This window comes from Chiloscyllium plagiosum, chromosome 40 (genome assembly GCF_004010195.1).
Source record: "Chiloscyllium plagiosum isolate BGI_BamShark_2017 chromosome 40, ASM401019v2, whole genome shotgun sequence".
NCBI lineage: Eukaryota > Metazoa > Chordata > Chondrichthyes > Orectolobiformes > Hemiscylliidae > Chiloscyllium > Chiloscyllium plagiosum.
Window position 1 is genome coordinate 16,409,358 of NC_057749.1, and position 17,426 is coordinate 16,426,783.

Sequence of the window (17,426 nt, forward strand, 5' to 3'; positions counted from 1 at the left end):
TATCCAATATCTTCACAAGATGATCACACAACACAACACAATGTTCCAAAAACAGCAAATGACAGCTGAAAGGGGAATTTCTTCCAATCATCTGACCAAATTTCTCCCTGGACAAATACTGCAAAAAACCAACAGTGAAAATGTGTTGCAGCGGGCTGCGAACGGCTGGTTACTCCCCATCCTGGAAGTAAATGTGTGGGTGAGCCGAATGACAAAACAAATCATAATGTAGTGTGGGTAGCTAATTTAGCACAAAGTAGGGCTTCCACCCTCTCATCTTCCACCTGGGCAACCAACAGCCTGGAGGATTCAACACGGAGTTCTTCAATTTCAAATAACCTCCCTTCCCATCCTCTGACTCACTTCCCAGCCACTCCCCCTTCCTTCCACTGCTCCCTGCCATCTATCACATTCATTCCCCTCATTGACCCTGTCCTGTACCCTCTACCTGTCTTCACCTATCCCCACTTCAACACCTTGCCCCCACCACCGCCCATACCTGCAGCTCCCCCTATACCCACCTCTAGTCCTGAACAAGGGTTACACCCAAAACATTGACTTCTCCACCTCGTGATGCTGCCTGGCTTGCTGTGTTCTTCCAGCCTCATGTCTGTCTATTTTGGATTCCAGCCTCTGCAGCTTTTTGTCTCTAACCAAGCTCCCATAGTCCCAGCAGTGCTGGAGTGTAGTGGCACTGCCAGTAATGGGCAGACCCAGAAAGCAGGCGCAATGGATCCAGGTAACTCTGGAGTGTTGGGAAAGGAGGGCTTTGCTAGCTTAGGGAGGGTGGAGGGGAGACGTTTAAAGTAAATGTTAGGTAGGAAGGAAGAGGATTACTATCACTGATGGGCAAAGGGCACCTCCAAGTTAATAAACCCATTCCTTCCTGCCATTTTAAATAGACAAAGAAATGCATTGCCCACTTCTATTTGCCTAACCATGGTTACCAGATAATGGAGTGGGCAGGTAATACTGAGTTCAATTGATCTTTTAACAAACTGTTAACATGCCCCATCCTGCCAAAAGCACATCTGGTGGGAGCATGTAGTTTATTCAACTCATTTCACTTCGTGGGATCATGCAGTGCATTCAACTACACAATTACTTTCTAATCATTTGCTATTTATGAGCTGTTTTTGCAGTATCATAAGAAATGAAATCAGTCATTGTGTAAAAACAAGTTCCTTTTTATCTTCACCCAGTCACCAAAGGTGCATTCCATTGTCAATCCTAACTTCACTCACTCGGCAGGTAAACACCACGTTCGTGGGAAGATGTTATACTCCTTCGGGAAGAGTTTCAGCATCCTATTCAAATTTCGTGCCAGTAGATCTTTCCTGCAAATCTCGCTCATTCCGGGAAAGTGATTGATCTTCTGCAGAAATGGGATGGAAAACAGAAATCAATAATGGGGCACGTGTAAGAACTCCAAAAGGAAGAAGAAATGCAGATCAAGAACAGCTGGAGAGAACGTGAGTTAGATACAAATGTACAAACGAGGAGCAAAAATAGGCCACTATTTTGGTCTTTCAGTAAGATTATGATTGATCAGTCTGTACTTCAAACTTCACTTTCCCATCTACTCCTGATAATCTTGCTTTGCCAAACAAGAATCTATCCACTCCATCAAATTCTGAGGCAGACAGCCTCCAATCATGCACAACATACTGATAGAAACAAAAATCTCCTCATCTCTCCCTGAGAGGGGGGACTCTTAAATCTTTATACAGTTTTCCCTACTTCTGGACGAATAACAAAAACATCCTTGCCAGTAAAGACCGTTCAGGATCTTACACACTTCAATTATGTCATTAAACTCCAGTAAAAACAAGCCCAGCCTCTCCAAACTTTCCTTATAAGAGAACCTGCTCATTCCCGCTATCAAATTGGTAAACCTCCTTTGATCTGTTGCCAACGTGTTTGCATCCTTCTTTAAGTAAAGGAACAAAAACTGTGTGCTTTACTGCAGATAGTTCAAAAGATACTAAAAAAAAATTCTTAGCGCTTTAGTTTGAAAACCTTAGATAGTAGCATAAAGGGAAGGCTGAGGAATACCCCGAGTTCAATACAGAGGTTATGAATGAATGAGAGAGAGAGATGATTCAGTGAACCATTGTTTTAGCAAGAAGAATGCAGAGTGTTTAGAATAGCGTGGCTATTGGCTGGAAGAAACAAAAAATGAAGTTTCAAGAAAGAAGTAACCACTGTAGTATTGATTAAAAAAAAGGTGAGACTCAATAGAGACAAGATAAGCATGAAACTAGAGATGAGAGAAGGATCACCTATCAGATTTCTTGCAATTAAAACAAAAATTCTAAGAATATCCTTACTTTTTTGCAAATATATAGCTTAAAAATAAAATTAAAAGGCATTATAACAGCAGGCAGCGATCAAGCATAGTTTAGAAATTGTTCTTCAGAAACAAAATACCAGACCACTGGTATTTTCGATTTAACCCCAAACACCTCATGTTGCTAATTGTTTTTTGCCATTTCAAATCCCATTAGCCTGACCTGAAAATTTTTAATCTCCATGACTTTTTCATGAGAAACAGAGGAGTCAGTCCAGAACAAGATGCACTCTTCATCATCTCCAACCTCCTTCAGTCCATATCGACGAGCTGCACGACGAACTGGAACACAAGATCAGAGATATTATTATTATTAATATTTAGTGCATGTAAATCTCCAGAGTCAAGTGGTACAGCCCTCATTTGCTGCCTTTCAGATGACTAGTCCACTACTTGACATCCCTGAGCAATGTGTAACATTGTTTGTGTCTCTGTAAGTGCATAAGAGAATCGAAGCTTTGACCTACATTGCCATATGAGAGAGAGTGCAAAAGAGAGCAAGGGACAGAGAGAAGAAATTCAAACAGAATGATACAGATGGACAGAGATAGAAAGGTAGGAATTGAGACACGGATACATTCAAAGAAAAATACCAAGACAGACAGGAGTGAGGAAACAGAGCTTGAAATAAGAAAGACTGAAAAAGAATGTATGGCACAAAAAATGCAGAGGACAAATTAATGTTTCAGAAGACCAACAGTAGAACAGATAGGAGAAGGGAAGAGAGTAGGACAAAATTAGAGAAAATGTTTTATACAATGTTTTATGAATGAATTCAGTGTTTAATTGCAAAGTAAGTGGAATGGATATCTTCACATTCAACAAACTATCCAAAAGGAGCAGACTACCAAAATATACTTTGGTCTCTACGTCTTATGTACATGGAAATAGAGTGATGGGTAAATACATTGCTTGGTGCAGGTCAGCGGCAGATTTCAGAAAAGTCCTTATTCAATTTGCCAGTTGACACTGAATTATCTCAATAAGTCAGCTATTCAGATTGACGCAGCCACTGAGAGACACGTTATATATCTGATTGTCAACCAGTATCCAACAGATAGTGAACATGCAGGTTGGAAGGGGAAGAATTAGCTGGGATTCTTGTTCGAGTTTTGGTGGAAAGTTCATATGTTTGGACTCCAGGAGAACAATGGTTAGTACAAAGTTGAACAACCGCTCAATACTTGCTGTTTAAGATCATATACAGCACAAGACAGTAGGAGATTGCCAAAAGTTGGACACCAGGAGACGAAACAGAAACTTGGAGGGACAAAGATCAAACTTGCATTGAATACATCTGTATGGCTCTCTCTTGCTCCCCAACCCAATAACCTTAATTGAGTAATACACACCACTTTCATACTTGCAGTTAAGCAGATTTATTCCAATACACCTGCAAGACAAAAAAGAGGTCGAGATCTCAACAAAATAGGTATTATAAAGTTCCATGTAAAAAAAAACTGACTGGCTTGTGTGCAACATTGTTGAAGAATGGCAGAGACCCAAATTCAACACAATGGGGATAGAATATAGAAGCACCAAGACAGAACATTTCAGAGTAGCAACCTGCAGAGTGGCAGTGAAAGGAGAAAATCACTGGAAGCTGTGACAGAGTGAAATGAGAGGTTGGAGCAAAGTGACTGATCAATTAGAAGGCAACAGGTTTCACATGAATCCGGTGCATGAAAGTGCGCAAGACTTTGGAGGAGTCTCCCTGATAGAAAAGCAGTTTCATAGAATCCACATTCAAATTTGTTCATATGAAAGAGTAATCATGAGGGAGGCTGGTCAGTGAAGAGGATAAACAGCAAGGGACACTGGTCAGCGAGGTGGGGGGGTGGTGGTGGGGGCGGCGGGGGAAGGAGGCGGGGAGCAGGGAAGGAGATTGGTCATCAAGGGGGCCAACAGCGAGGGAAACTGGTCAGCGAGAGGGGGAAAACTGTTCAGTGTGAGAGCGCAACCACGAGAGTCACAGGTCTGCGTGAGGGAGTAACTGAGATAGTATTGTGACAGTGAAGTTAAAATTAAAAGAGTCATTCTACCTCCTTTTCTTCTTCTTTTTTTTCTTGAGCATTTCATCTTTAATAGCTTTGTTATTTCCCTCAGTTTTCTGATTGATTAGTATCTGTTCTTGCTTGTGAAGTCCCTCACGGTCTCCCAGCTGTTTACTCTGTTTCATGCGTAATCCCAAATCTCTGCCTGCTACATTCTTTTTCAGCACATTAGGTTGTTTCTGAACTGGCTCAATTTCATCTTCTGAGTCCTCAGCCAGACTCTCGTCCTCATCAGCTGACTCCTCCTCAAAATCACTCTCACCCCCAGAAGCATTCATTCTGTGAGATGTAGAGATGGGTGAAAGGGACTTAGGAAAACATCTGTGATCTCAGAATGAACAGCAACAAAAATAATCTCGGTGGGCAGCACAGTGTCTTAGACCCGTCAACTCAGTGACCTTGGTTCAAATTCAGCAAATACAGCAACCTGAAAAGGTCTGGACACTCCACAAGTGCAGATAGTGATGGAATTGTGATATCTTTCCAAGTGAAGTTACCATGTGATTTTGAGGGAGGGTTGGGAGGCAGTGAACCCATCCACAGGAACCTTTATCTTTCTCGATCACTGCTTCCCAAACATTTTCCCATTGTGAACCGGTTTCAATACCCAAGAGTTGATGTAGCCCCATGCTGAAACCTTGAGAGATATAGAAGCTTTAGTGATTGGGGAGGCTTAATAAAATGGCAGGAGAGTAACCTTTAATATTCAATGATTACAATACACACAAATTTTAAACATGCAAAAATCTGTGATTTAAATTTGAACTATTTTGTGAAAATGCTATCCAACTCACTACCTCTAAGAAACGTGGCATGCATGTTGTGACATTGCTATGATCTAGTCCTGCATGGAGTCACTCGAATGTTCACGCCTTCCATTGAATTCTGAGCCAGACAAAAAAAAACTGGGCTCCCTCCAAGCAGATAGTGAGGTTGCCTGTGTGAAGCTTGTTCATTCTCCTTTGTTGTACAATATGGTTAATATCTGATAGGGTTAACTAATATATTGAGAAAGTTCTGATAGATTGAATTTAAGGGGAAGATTCCAGATACAAAGATTTCAGAATGTTCCAATATATTTAAATTTGATACTTTACCCAGAAAAGGCTAGAGGATTAGGGTTAAGAGTTAACTCCTGGGTAACTATTTTAATGTACCTCTGCCTCATCTCGGATTCCTTCCTTTCTCCACAATTCTCCTCCACTCCCTGGCAAGCCTCTCCCTGCAAGATCCAAAACTCCCCAGCCCACCTCTGCTAGACAAGCTACCTCTCAGCCCAGACCCAACACTCAAAAATATCGTTGTGAGAAAGCACATTCATTAAGAAATTCAGCAGTATAGTTTGACTAATGAGTGAAAATAGATATTACGGTAAAATAAAAGTTTATTTAAAAATCGTGTTTTGAAGGGAATTTTTTTTATTGTTTAAGTGAAAATCTCTCTTTAATGAGCAATACCAGCACAATGACATTTGTCTCAATATTAAAAATGCAGAAAGCTCAGAGAAGCTGCAGGAGGGGTGCAAAGTTATTCATAGTGATAAAAAGGATACAAAAGCCACAAATTCGAAAAGAAAAACAGCACTAGATGACACAGTATTTCCTGCACCTTTGAATGTATTCTTTCATTTTAAATACTTGCAAAGATCTTTTTACAGCAAAAATAGGAAGATAATTCAGAAACATTAAGAAACTACAACTTTAATTAATAAAAATTGAATCAAATTTCTGAATAGAAAAGAAGAAAGAAGTAAAAAAAAAATTAAAACACATTAATGATAAAGCTTTATTGGCAACACATCTACATTACCTAATTAATTTTAAAAGCTTGCTAAAAACTCAACTCTAAATCTAATTGAAGGGAGTGTAAACATTTTAAAAATTTAACAGCAAAGCCAACTACACCTACAAAAAAAAATAAATCTTCAATGACAGTTTTCAAGTAAATCATTTAAATAATAGAAACAACTGCAGTTAAGTACAATGACGGTGGCGAAAGAGATAATATCTTGGAGCAGATTTAAAACCACAAACGTTCAGGCAAGGATTTGAACTGGACTATATGGAAGAGATACATTCATATGATATAGAATTGCTTAAAAATCATAGGAAATAAAAACAAAGAACAAGAACATTTCTTTACTCTGCATGTCCGGTAGAAAATAATGTTTTAAAACAACAGAATAAAAAAGAGACAGACATCTTTTTAAGAACATTTCACAATTCTATTACATAAAATATAAATTGTATAACAGACTGCAAGATTTAATGGAACAATGCAGCTCCCAGGAGAATCTGCTGACAACATTATTAATCATTAATATTGTCAGAATGTTGTGCTTATGTTGATTTAAAACCAGAATTAATTCAAGACAGAATTGTCAGAATTTCTGATTCATCTCTTTCAGATATATTAGAACCCATGCCAAGCCACACCATCCTGAGTTGGAAATATATTGCCAATGCTTTACTGTCACTGGCACAAAATCCTGGATCCTGGACCCCCCCCCCCGTAACAGCACTGTGGGCATACCTCTACCCAAAGGACTGCAGCAAATGGCAGCTTCTGACCATGGTCTTAAGTACAATTAGGTACAGGTAATAAATGCTCAAATCACCTGAATTAAATTAAGAAATCCACAGTAGACAAAACATGCTACTGCCTGCTGGGGATGCAGCCTGCTTACTATCGGAACACAATAACTGTGCTGGAAAACAACTTAATGCCCAAAATAAAATGAAGTACTGTCACAGGTCATTGTAAACCATGCTGCAAAGTGACTCCAACAGCACAAATGTGTGCTGCAATAAATAAATTCTAATTGTCGGAATGTTTTCATACCCCCATGGATAAATGCATCTACTTGTGTGCTACTGAGACATTTAGATCAAGAAGCTCAGAATCAGTTCTCAGTATAGGTGAAGCTAGGCAGTGGCACGTGAGCTCAGCACTGGGTTTGAGAAAATTAAAGTGGCCAAAGACTTACTCAGAATCATCATCCAGTCAGTCCAGTGTGGCTGAGATTCAGAGTCATTGGCTATTTTATGAAGAAAGATTAGATAAATTGAGGCAGATGAATGAGAAGTGAGCTTGCTGAAGCATACAAGATCCAGAGGGGACTTAATAGGGCTGATAGTGAAAGGATGTTCCCTTTGTGAAAACTGGAATTAGAGTACAGGGTTTAAAATTAAGGGATCTCACATTTAAGACAGGGATAACGTTATTTCCTCTCTGACTTTCGTGAATCTACGAAATTCTTTTACATGGGGTGCGGTGGAGGCAAAGTCATTCTATATTTCTAAAGTCGAATTAGATAGATTCTTGACTAACAGAAGATTTTAAGGTTATCAGGGAGAGGTTGGAAAATGGAGTAGAGACCACAATCAGATCAGCCATAATCCTACCAAATGGCAGAGCAAGTTTGTGGGGAGGAATAGCCCACTGCTGCTTTTAGCTCGTATATATATATATATGCGCGTGTTTTGAAAACTGGAATGCATTCAAACTGGAACTCTATCAACAAACACATCAACTTGGACCCCATTTACCACCCACTGAGAAAAAGAATACAAAATAACATCACACAGGAAATGACATCACCAACCCATGGAAACCTAAACACAAATAGAAAATGTGTCACTAATACAAGTGCTTCATTGGAGACTCACTGATGATGTTACTAGTATGGTGACGAAATGTCTGAAAATGTACCTTCCAGCTCAGCAAGCAAACTTACAAAGATATATATGAATCTGGATTTATCAGACATTCTACGATGTCTTGTGTAACAGAGCAGGCTGCTATCATTCACCATCTAGACTCTCACCACTTGGGCAATTTCCCAGAGGGTATTACACATTTAAAATGCAGGGCAGAATCAACTTGAATCCCACTTAACTTGTGTAATTTCCATTCCCATAAAATTAGATCATCTACCTTTTGCACTTCTGGCGAAGGGACTTTCTCCTTACTCCTGAAATTTTAATTTGTCTTTTCCCTTTTCTGATCCGTGACAGGGATTTGGGGCATTTTCTCTCAGACCTGCAGTGTCTTCTTTTAGTGGTGCGATGTTTCTGCCGCAGCCAGAATAACTTCATAAAGAGGGATGAATGTTACATGGGTTATCATGTTATCGCGTCATTCTATTTCTTACTACCTCTAACTTAGCTCTAAGTTCACTCTTTCAACAAAGACTCAGCTCAGAAATTATCTTTGCTAATCTCTCCACAGACATTATTTGACATCTGTTTTCAGCTCTTTCAGATCTTACACTAACATCAGAAAATTTTATTATGTTGTGTTTGAGACAGCTGAAGGGGAGGTGATGGCATAGTGGTCATATTGCTGTACCATTAACCTGGATCCACAGGCTATTTTTCTGGGGATATGGATCCAAATCCCACCATTGCAGATGGTAAAAATTTGAATTCAATGAAAAATCAGGGATAAAAGCTCAACTAACAGCGAACATGTAATCACAGTTGATGTTGATAAAATCAATTTGGTTTAGTAATGCTTTAATTCTGAATTTATTTCTTATTTTTCTAATTTATTCCTAAGGACTTTGTACCTAAATACCTTTTGTACCCAAGATGGTGCAAAGGTCTGTAATGTTGGACCATTTTTCTTTATTTTTCTAATTTATTCCTTAGAATTTGTACCTACGTACCTTTGTACCAAAGATAGCACTGGAAGCAGTGACTTTGTAAACTTTTCATTGTCCTCATGTCATTCTAATGTCCTTTAGGGAAGGAAATCTGCCATCCTTACCTGGTATGGCCTCTATGTGACTCCAGACTCACAGCAATATGGTTGACTCTTAACCTCCTTCAGGTTAATTAAGGATGGGCAATATATACTGCCAAACCAATGATGCCCACAATCCATGAACAAATAAAAAGGAAGCTATGTTCCATTATGCAACATTAGAAGCAGAAGAAAGAGTGGGCCTTCTCACATATGGTCTCTAGGTCGTCTTCATCATTCAGTAATATCACAGGAGAACCTTCTACCTCACACTATAACAATACCACTCGATTCTCTAATTGGAATGGAAACATCTACCCCTCTAAGTCTTCAAATATTCAACAACTGAAAATCCACAGTTCTCTTTGTCAGAGGGTTGCAAAGACTCTTAGTTCTTGGCATGAAAAAATTCCTCCCGATCTCAGACCTAAATGGCTGACCAGTATGAGAACTATGATCCAAGCCAGGAGGAAACAGCCCATCAGCTATTCTAGGACCATAAAATATAAGAGTAGAATTTGGCCATTCAGCCCATTGAGTCTATTCCACCATTTGATCACAGCTGATGTTTCTCAACCTTGTTCTCTTGCCTTCTCCCCATAACCTTTCATCACCTTACTAATCAAAAACTAATCCATCTCGGTCTTAAATACACTCAATGACTTGGCTTACATAGCCTTCTGCAGCAAAGAGTTCCACAGATTAACCACCATCTGGCTGAAGAAATTCATCCTGTCAAGCACTGGCAGGATGTTCAGTCTTTCAAATATCACCTTATTTTTATTTTTCTTGGGGTATGAACATCACTGGCAAAACCAGCATTTACTTATCAAAATCTGAGTGAAGTCAAACTGAGCAAAGAGAATTTGGAATCAGCTGTAGGCCAGTTGAGGTAAGGACAGCAGATTTCATTGTTGCAAAACTCTCCTGGTACACCAATCTAGTAGCATCTTGGTCAGACTGCCCTGATGGAATTAGAACTCATGTCTCTGGCACATTAGTCTAGCACTCAGGGATTACATGTCCAGTAACAGTACCACCATGCCACCATCTACTTCACCCAAGTGTGATCAACATTGAGATTGAAATGGCTGCAGTTCAACAGCTTGATTGTTATTCTGATCTCAGCAGAACGTTCTGCTAATATGATGCATCAGTGATCTCCAAGATGTGCTTCCCCAGACAGTGGAATTCCAGTTAGGTAATGACAACCATTAAAGACAAAGAAAATAGACTTAACAGGGATAATCAAGCATGACTTTACTGTTCCTGGGCTCCTTCCATAAATATTTCAGAGCAAAATAAATGGCTCAATAACCTATCTTTCTGATGAGGGAATACCTTGTAGGGCAAGGAAGTTATCCAAACTCTCAAATCTCAGTAAAATCATACCATAGGAATAACCATTCAATTGATATTTAAATGCAGTGAAACATTCCTATGCACTTCATTGGAATTGAGGAGTGGAAATAGGGACTAACAAAAATTAATTTGGTCCCAATTGATGAAGAGACATAACAAGGGGCCATCAAAAGCTTGATCAAATAGACTAAAGATGGGTGAGGACGGGAACAGTAGGGTAGCCTTCCACAAGTGCTTACTGAACAGTCAAGACCTATAATGTGAGCAGCTTGCATATGTGCAGTCGAAATTTCTTCCAAGGAGGCTCAGAGCCAACAAGACAATGCAAGGCAAAATATGAAAGTTTGGGCCAAAGAAACCCCTCTCTCACACAAAAACAGAAATTGCTGGAAGAACTCAGTCGATCTGTCAGCACATGCAGAGAGAAAGCAGAGTTACCATTTCAGGTCCAGTGAACCTTCAAAATTGACAGTAACTATGAAATATGCTAAAGATGAGTGTGGAGTGAAGATAAAAAATGATAGGTAGAGTTGGGGGGCCAGAGAGAGAACACAGCAGTTGGATGGATTGCCGGCATAGTGGCCATGTCTAAGTGGGATGCTCTTCAGAGGGTTGGTACAGACACGATGGACTGAATAGCCTCTACCTTCATGTGGGGATTCTATAATTCAAACAAAGGAATGGATATTGATGAGCCAGGGCTGAGAAAACGGTTAATTGGGACCATTAGTGGGTGAAAATGGGTTAGCTGTGATGAAAGCAGCCAGAGATGTGGGGACTGAGTAAAGGACATGGGAGGTGGTGGTCAGGATCTAAAATTATTGAACTCGATATGGAGTCCTGAAGGCAGTGGGATCCCTAAGCAGATAATGAGATGCTGTTCTTCCAGGTTATACTTCACTGGAACACTGGAGGGCCCCAGACATAGATGCTGGCCAAAACCCCTGGACAGAGAGCAAGCTAATGTTTCCAGACTAGATGACTCTTTATCAGAGCTGCTGTTCAATGCAGGGACTGGACAGGTGTTTCTATCGGTAGGAAAGGCTACGGCCTGAGGGCATGGCCTTAGAATAATAAAGATTAGACCTTTTAGAACGGAGATAAGGATAAACTTCTTCAGCCAGAGAGTGGTGAATCTATGATATTCATTGCCACAGAAAGCAGTGGAAGCGGGTCATTGAGTATATTTAAGACTGAGATAGATAACGTTCTTGGGTTTCAAGGGTTACAGGGAGAAAGCAGGAGAATGGGATTGATAAACTTAACAGCCATGATTGATGGCAGGACAGACTCGATGGGCTGACTGGGCTACTTTCTGCTCCTATGTCTTATGGCCTGGACAGGGACAGGTCAGGCAGGGACAGGGACAGGTCAGGCAGGGACAGGGACAGGGTCAGGGTCAGGGACACGGACAGGTCAGGCAGGGGAAGGGACAGGGGAAGGGACAGGTCAGGCAGGGGCACGGACAGGTCAGGGGCCGTTGCTAAGTTGCTCCCCCCCCCCGTTGCTAAGTGTTGGAAGCGGGAGATGAGGGTGGCGGCGGTGGCGGGGGGGGTCCGAAAGCCCGGACTCTTACCCCGGCCTCCCACTGGCGGCGGTGATGTGAGGGGGAAGCGGCTGAAGGAGACCCTCTCCCCGTCTGCCTCTGTCCGACCCCCTGTCACTCACCTGGCGCTCTCCTGCCAGTCCAGGCCGCGCACTCGTCTCTGGCCCCATCGTCGCCCTGGCAACTAGACGCCACCTCCGATTGGTTCAGGGAATACGCCTTGCTATTGGCCAACTGGTCTCCGCAATACCGATTGGTCGCCTAGCGACACCAGCTCGCCTATTATTGGCTGTTAATCGTCGGCCCCCTCCTATTGGCTCTGAGTAGAGTCCAGGTGCTCTGATTGGGTGGTGACCACGCGATTCAATTGGTTGAGATAATCTTTATTTCTGATTGGTTCCTCCTGGAGATCCTCGTCAATGGTTTTTCTTAAATTCCAATTTTATTTCAGATTTCTATCACCTGTGACTTTCAGGGTTTCAGTTTTCATTCTCTCTCCGATTAATTTTTGACGGTGAACAGCCCCGAGAAACCATGGTAACGGACAGTGTCCATGACGTCAGAGCAAGATGGCGGCGCCCATGGAGCCGGGTGGAGGCTCGGGCCCGGCCCCGGCCTGGGAGCAGGCCCCGGTCTTTGTTTACTCGGAGGAAGATCTGATCCGGGCTGGGGTCCGCCGGGGCGGCTCGGGCTCCCGCTTCGACACGGCTCTGCTCTCGGCCTGGGAGGAGCGGCTGTCCGCCGGCTGCTTCCGTTACCGCCTGCCGCGCCGGGGCCTCCCGAGCCGCGTCCTGCCGGGGCCCCGGGGCCTGGTGGTGCAGTTGAACCCCGAGCGGGCCCGCGAGCGGCGGCCGCCGCAGGAGATCCTCAGCCTCCGGCAGCCCTTCGACCCGCAGCGGTTCAACTTCACCCGCATCCCGGCCCAGGAGGTGCTGTTCCGCCTCCGGAGGCGGGGTCTGGGAGAGGCCGGGGATGTGGATGAGGCCGAGGCCGAGGCCTTGCTGGTCATTAACGTCAGTCCGTTAGAGTGGGGCCACGTCCTGCTGCTGCCTGAACCGTCCCGCCGCCTCCCGCAGCTCCTCACCCGGGAATCGGTGCTCCGGGCCCTGGAGCTTCTCTTCCTGAGCTCGGATCCCGGTTTCCGCGTCGGCTTCAACAGCCTGGGCGCCGAGGCCTCGGTCAACCACCTCCACCTTCACGGTTACTACCTGGGCCAGCGCCTGGAGCTGGAGTGGGCGGCCACCCGGCCTCTGCTGGAGTCCGGGGCACTGGCCTCGGCCCACTTCCTCCCCGTCCACCTGCTGTCCGAGCACCCGGCCCGCGGCCTGGTCCTCTACACGGACGGCGGTGATGGAGGCCTGGCCCGGGCTGCCCACACCCTCCACGCCCTGACTGGCCTCCTCATCCGCCGTTCCCTCGCCCACAACCTCTTTCTGACCCGGGGCTGCCCGCTCGGCTCTCCGGCGCCTGGCCAAGCCTCTTCTGTGGACCGGGACGGCGCCCGGATCGTCCTGTGGCCACGCCGCAGCTGCTTCGGGGCCAAGGACCCTACGGCCTTCACCGTGGCTCTGTGCGAGCTGGCCGGCCACTGGCCCCTCAAAACCCCGCAGGAGTACAGCAGCCTGACCGAGGAGCAGGCGTTGGGAATGGTCCGCCGATACTCACTGCCCGAGCAGGAATACTCCCAGCTCCTCTCGGAGATAATACAACTTCTCCAGGGTGACCAACATGAGCAGCGATAGGCCATTCAACCCCTTGCACCTGCTCCTAACCCCAAAGATCCAGTTAAAGCCTCAACTCTCATTTGCTAACTCTGTTTTTGTCACAATGACGAAGTACTGATATGTGATATTATGTCTGAACTAGTGTTCCAGAGACTCAATTTTCTGGATACATGGATGTGAATCGCACTGCAGCAAATTTACAATTTAAAGATTCAGGAATAAAAAGGCTAGATTACTAACAACCATGCAACTAGGAGAGAGTGAGGACTGCACATGCTAGAGAGTCCGAGTCGAAAGGTGTGATGCTGGAAAAGCAGAGCAGGTCGGGCACCATACGAGGAGCAAGAGAGTTGATATTTCAGGCGTAAGCCCTTCGACGTGCAATTGCTTGATTATTCTAAAAACCCAGCTTATTCTCTCATGCCCTTTAGGGAGGGAGCCTCTGCCATCTTTACCTCCCCTAGTCTGCACTTGATCCTAGACCCATGCAATGTGCTTAACTCTTAATTGTTTGTGGAAAAGATGCCCACTTTCTAGGAACAAGTACATTTGCATACCATTCAATGCAATAAAAGCAGAGCTAACCCAGTTTCTGCTATTAACCCCTGTTATCACATGTACTTGTCCGTACTCTACTATCATGAACAATCTCTTTGCCTTTGTTTTATGGCAGCTGTTTGATTTTCTGCTCCTCCCCCCCCCCCTTTTTCAGCAGCATATAAAATCCTATCTGACTCAAAAGTGAACTCTTTCTCTGTCCACAGAAGTTGGTAGCTACTTCCAGTCATCAAGATGTACAGCATTCGGTCCAACCTGTCCATGCCGACTGGATATCCTAACCCAATCTAATCCCACCTGCCAGCACCTGGCCCATATCCCTCCAAATCCTTCCTATTCATGTATCCATCCAAATGCCTCTTAAATGTTGCAATTGTACCAGCCTCCACCACATCCTCTGGCAGCGCATTTCATTCACGTACCACCCTCTGAGTGAAAATGTTGCCCCATAGGTCTCTTTTATATCTTTCCCCTCTCGCCCTAAACCCTCTAATTCTGGACTCCCTGACCCCAGGGAAAAAACTTTGCCTATTTATCCTATCCATGCCCCTCATAATTTTGTAAATCTCTATAATAATGTCACCCCTCAGCCTCTGATGCTTCAGGGAAAACAGCCCCAACCTGTTCAGACTCTCCCAATAGCTCAAATCCTCCAACCCTGGCAACATCCTTGTAAATCTTTTCTGAACCCTTTCAAGTTTCACAATATCTCCTTTTTAACATATTCGATAACTCTGTGCCTCCATCACTCCAACAAAGAGTTCCACAGATCCTTAATTGAGGAAAAAATGTTCTCACCTGTGTCTTAAATGGGAGACCCCTTATCTTTAAGTTGGATTCTCTGTCTCTGATCTCTCCTTTTAAGGGGGAGGGATCATCCCCACAACATCCACCCTGTCAAGTCCCCAGGATCTTGTGTGTTTCAGTAAGATTTGAGAGTCTGAATGACCAACTCGTGATACTTGTTAGAATTCCTGTCATTCTTCTAAACTCCAGTGGACATAGATCCAAATTGACCACCTAAGATAAGTTGCCTCAAGAAGAAATCACTTTTCTGAACTGCTAGTCGTATAACGATTTCTTGAGTAAAGTGTATTTTATCTACACAGTGTTACCAATGCCTTGGCTGACCATAATGGATTCCAGCATTTCTTGAATTCCTAAATGGTCACTGCAATTCCTTTGTGCCACAAAGCTAAGGTAAATAGCAAAACAGATGCTGGATGCTCACGTGTGCATGATATATGTTTAATTTACTTGAGTTCAGGAATTGAATCGGCTGCTTAAATGTTTACCAAGACAGAGGCTCACTGTTAGAGGTTTTGATCTGTGTGGTGACTCCTTTTGAGGAAAGACATGCACTTGGACATCCAATGAGAGTTGGCCAACAACCCTACTCTCCCACTGATGAGCAGCCTCGCGATACAATTGAAACCCCTGCTCGAAGTGGTCAGTGAAGCACAGCCAGAAATTGGGAGATGAATTTGCAGTATAAGTCACAATCTTCAGAGGGCAAGGAGGGGAATTCTCTATTTGAGACCCGTCTCTGTGCAATGCCTTTGTCAGACTCAAACCCCACTTCACTATTGAGAAACATTTAGGACTTGGAGAATTCTGATTTTTCATCAAATGATCAGCATTGGAGTGTGGAAAACAGTGAATGGGTAAACATTTTCAGTAGCATTGACAGCCACATGTACTGACATTTCTGAAATGTTGATTGAAGATGCCAATGGGTGAAAATAGTTTGGAACATCACTGTCTCTGAGTGAAATTATGATGTACAGACTGAAGAATAGGATCTTCATTAACCATTGTTTTCAGAAGCAATTAATCATTCTTCCTAACTTTTGGAAAACTCAGGGGAACTTTATGTTGACTTTCTTTTATAAAGGTGATTGAACAATTGCATAGTCCATTAAATAATCGATTTCTGTTTGGTGTTTGTTACATAAAGTTCATGTAATGTGGACATACAAAGATGGATGATTAAAATAAAAATTCCCGCACATTCCTGTGTTCCACGTGAAGATGTTCAAGTATGGGATACATTCCACAGGTGGGGCCTTTAAAGAAAGACATTTCTATGGACCCTTCTGCCACATTGGAACATTTTGAAGTATTTTACTGCCAATTAAGTACTTTTAAAATGTGTGGGTATTGTTATAATGTTTGAAACACAGCTGCTGATTTGCGCATAAAGTGCCCAGAAACAACCAGATCATCTGTGTTTGTGATGTTCGGGCATTAAATACTGTCATGGTTCCTAGGGTGAGCTTTGATTTAAACTGTAATTAAAAAGGCCAAGGAGTATGCACAAATTTTAAGGGAAACTGGATAATTACTTGAAAAATGTTTAATCAAAATGTAGGGAATAGGTTGGATGGGTACCACCAATTGCACTTTTATGTATGTGTTATAATTTTCATGAATTGAATTGGTGCCTGTACTTCATTGCAATGTCTTATTAAATATAATTTATAAAAGCAAGTGAATCATATTTACTCAATACTAAGAGGCACATTACAAGAACATGGTGCACATCAAGAATTGTAGTTGATCATGACTGAATACAGATATCAGTGCAGTGGTCTACTTTCCAATGCTGCTTGTTAACTTTATGGTGATACATTTCCAAATAATATATGGACTCCTGTTTAGGAGGCTGAGCAGGCAGCTTGTTACACTGCCCTCTCCAGAGGCAATTCTGTTTGTGGAGCTTCAAAGCCTGAAATGTTTGAGTAGAAATCTTCAAGTTGTTAGAATTGAAAATGTTTAGACCATCAGAATTGTGTAAGGTTCATGCAGCATCTGTGAAGAGAAAGCAGAGTTAACGTCCCAGTCCAGTCACCCACCTGAGCATTAAATCTACTTTCTCTTTTCAGATGCTGGCACACTTGGTCTGTTGTAAACTCAGCCATATAAACATTACATGCATTAACCTGCAATCAAATGCTTTCTTGGAATTGATGCACTCACTGTTCAAAAGCACATTCTGACTCATTTTATTATTTAATTTTTATTATATAAAAACTAGCCTATATCCATCTGCCTCTATTTTAAAATCCAAGTCGCAAAATATGTGC

The 17,426-nt window shown here is 42.9% G+C and overlaps 3 protein-coding genes across 9 annotated transcripts in view; 1 reads left to right on the plus strand and 2 right to left on the minus strand.

Annotated features, from left to right (window-relative positions):
- LOC122542565 (tubulin polyglutamylase ttll6-like) overlaps nt 1-12,565 on the minus strand; it is a 55,217-nt gene extending 42,652 nt beyond the window's left edge. For 2 of the 7 annotated variants that reach the window (XM_043680457.1, XM_043680458.1), the window contains exons 1-6: nt 12,181-12,559; nt 8,341-8,495; nt 4,393-4,683; nt 3,703-3,743; nt 2,514-2,632; nt 1,245-1,375 (exon numbers count right to left, since the gene is read on the minus strand). In XM_043680457.1, coding sequence (XP_043536392.1) covers nt 1,245-1,375; nt 2,514-2,632; nt 3,703-3,743; nt 4,393-4,683; nt 8,341-8,495; nt 12,181-12,228 — 785 coding nt within the window. In that variant the 5' untranslated portion in view covers nt 12,229-12,559. Of the gene's footprint in view, nt 1-1,244; nt 1,376-2,513; nt 2,633-3,702; nt 3,744-4,392; nt 4,684-8,340; nt 8,496-12,180 lie in introns of those variants that run through there. The other 5 variants (XM_043680456.1, XM_043680459.1, XM_043680463.1 and 2 more) reach the window with 5 other exon arrangements.
- Nucleotide 12,566: 1 nt separating this feature from the next.
- On the plus strand, nt 12,567-14,604 carry gdpgp1 (GDP-D-glucose phosphorylase 1). The gene has a single exon (XM_043680471.1). The coding sequence runs from the start codon at nt 12,628-12,630 to the stop codon at nt 13,798-13,800; it is 1,173 nt and encodes a 390-aa protein (XP_043536406.1). The 5' UTR covers nt 12,567-12,627; the 3' UTR covers nt 13,801-14,604.
- Nucleotides 14,605-16,092: 1,488 nt separating this feature from the next.
- Nucleotides 16,093-17,426, minus strand: part of LOC122542569 (RCC1 domain-containing protein 1-like) — a 41,952-nt gene continuing 40,618 nt past the window's right edge. Inside the window, exon 9 of the transcript XR_006309818.1 lies at nt 16,093-17,151. The gene's annotated coding sequence lies outside the window, so the exon portion shown is untranslated. The remainder of the gene's footprint in view (nt 17,152-17,426) is intronic.

What these genes read in the sequence shown, in the direction of transcription:
- gdpgp1 (XM_043680471.1), top strand. Translation starts at nt 12,628, where the DNA reads ATGGCGGCGCCCATGGAGCCGGGTGGAGGCTCGGGCCCGGCCCCGGCC.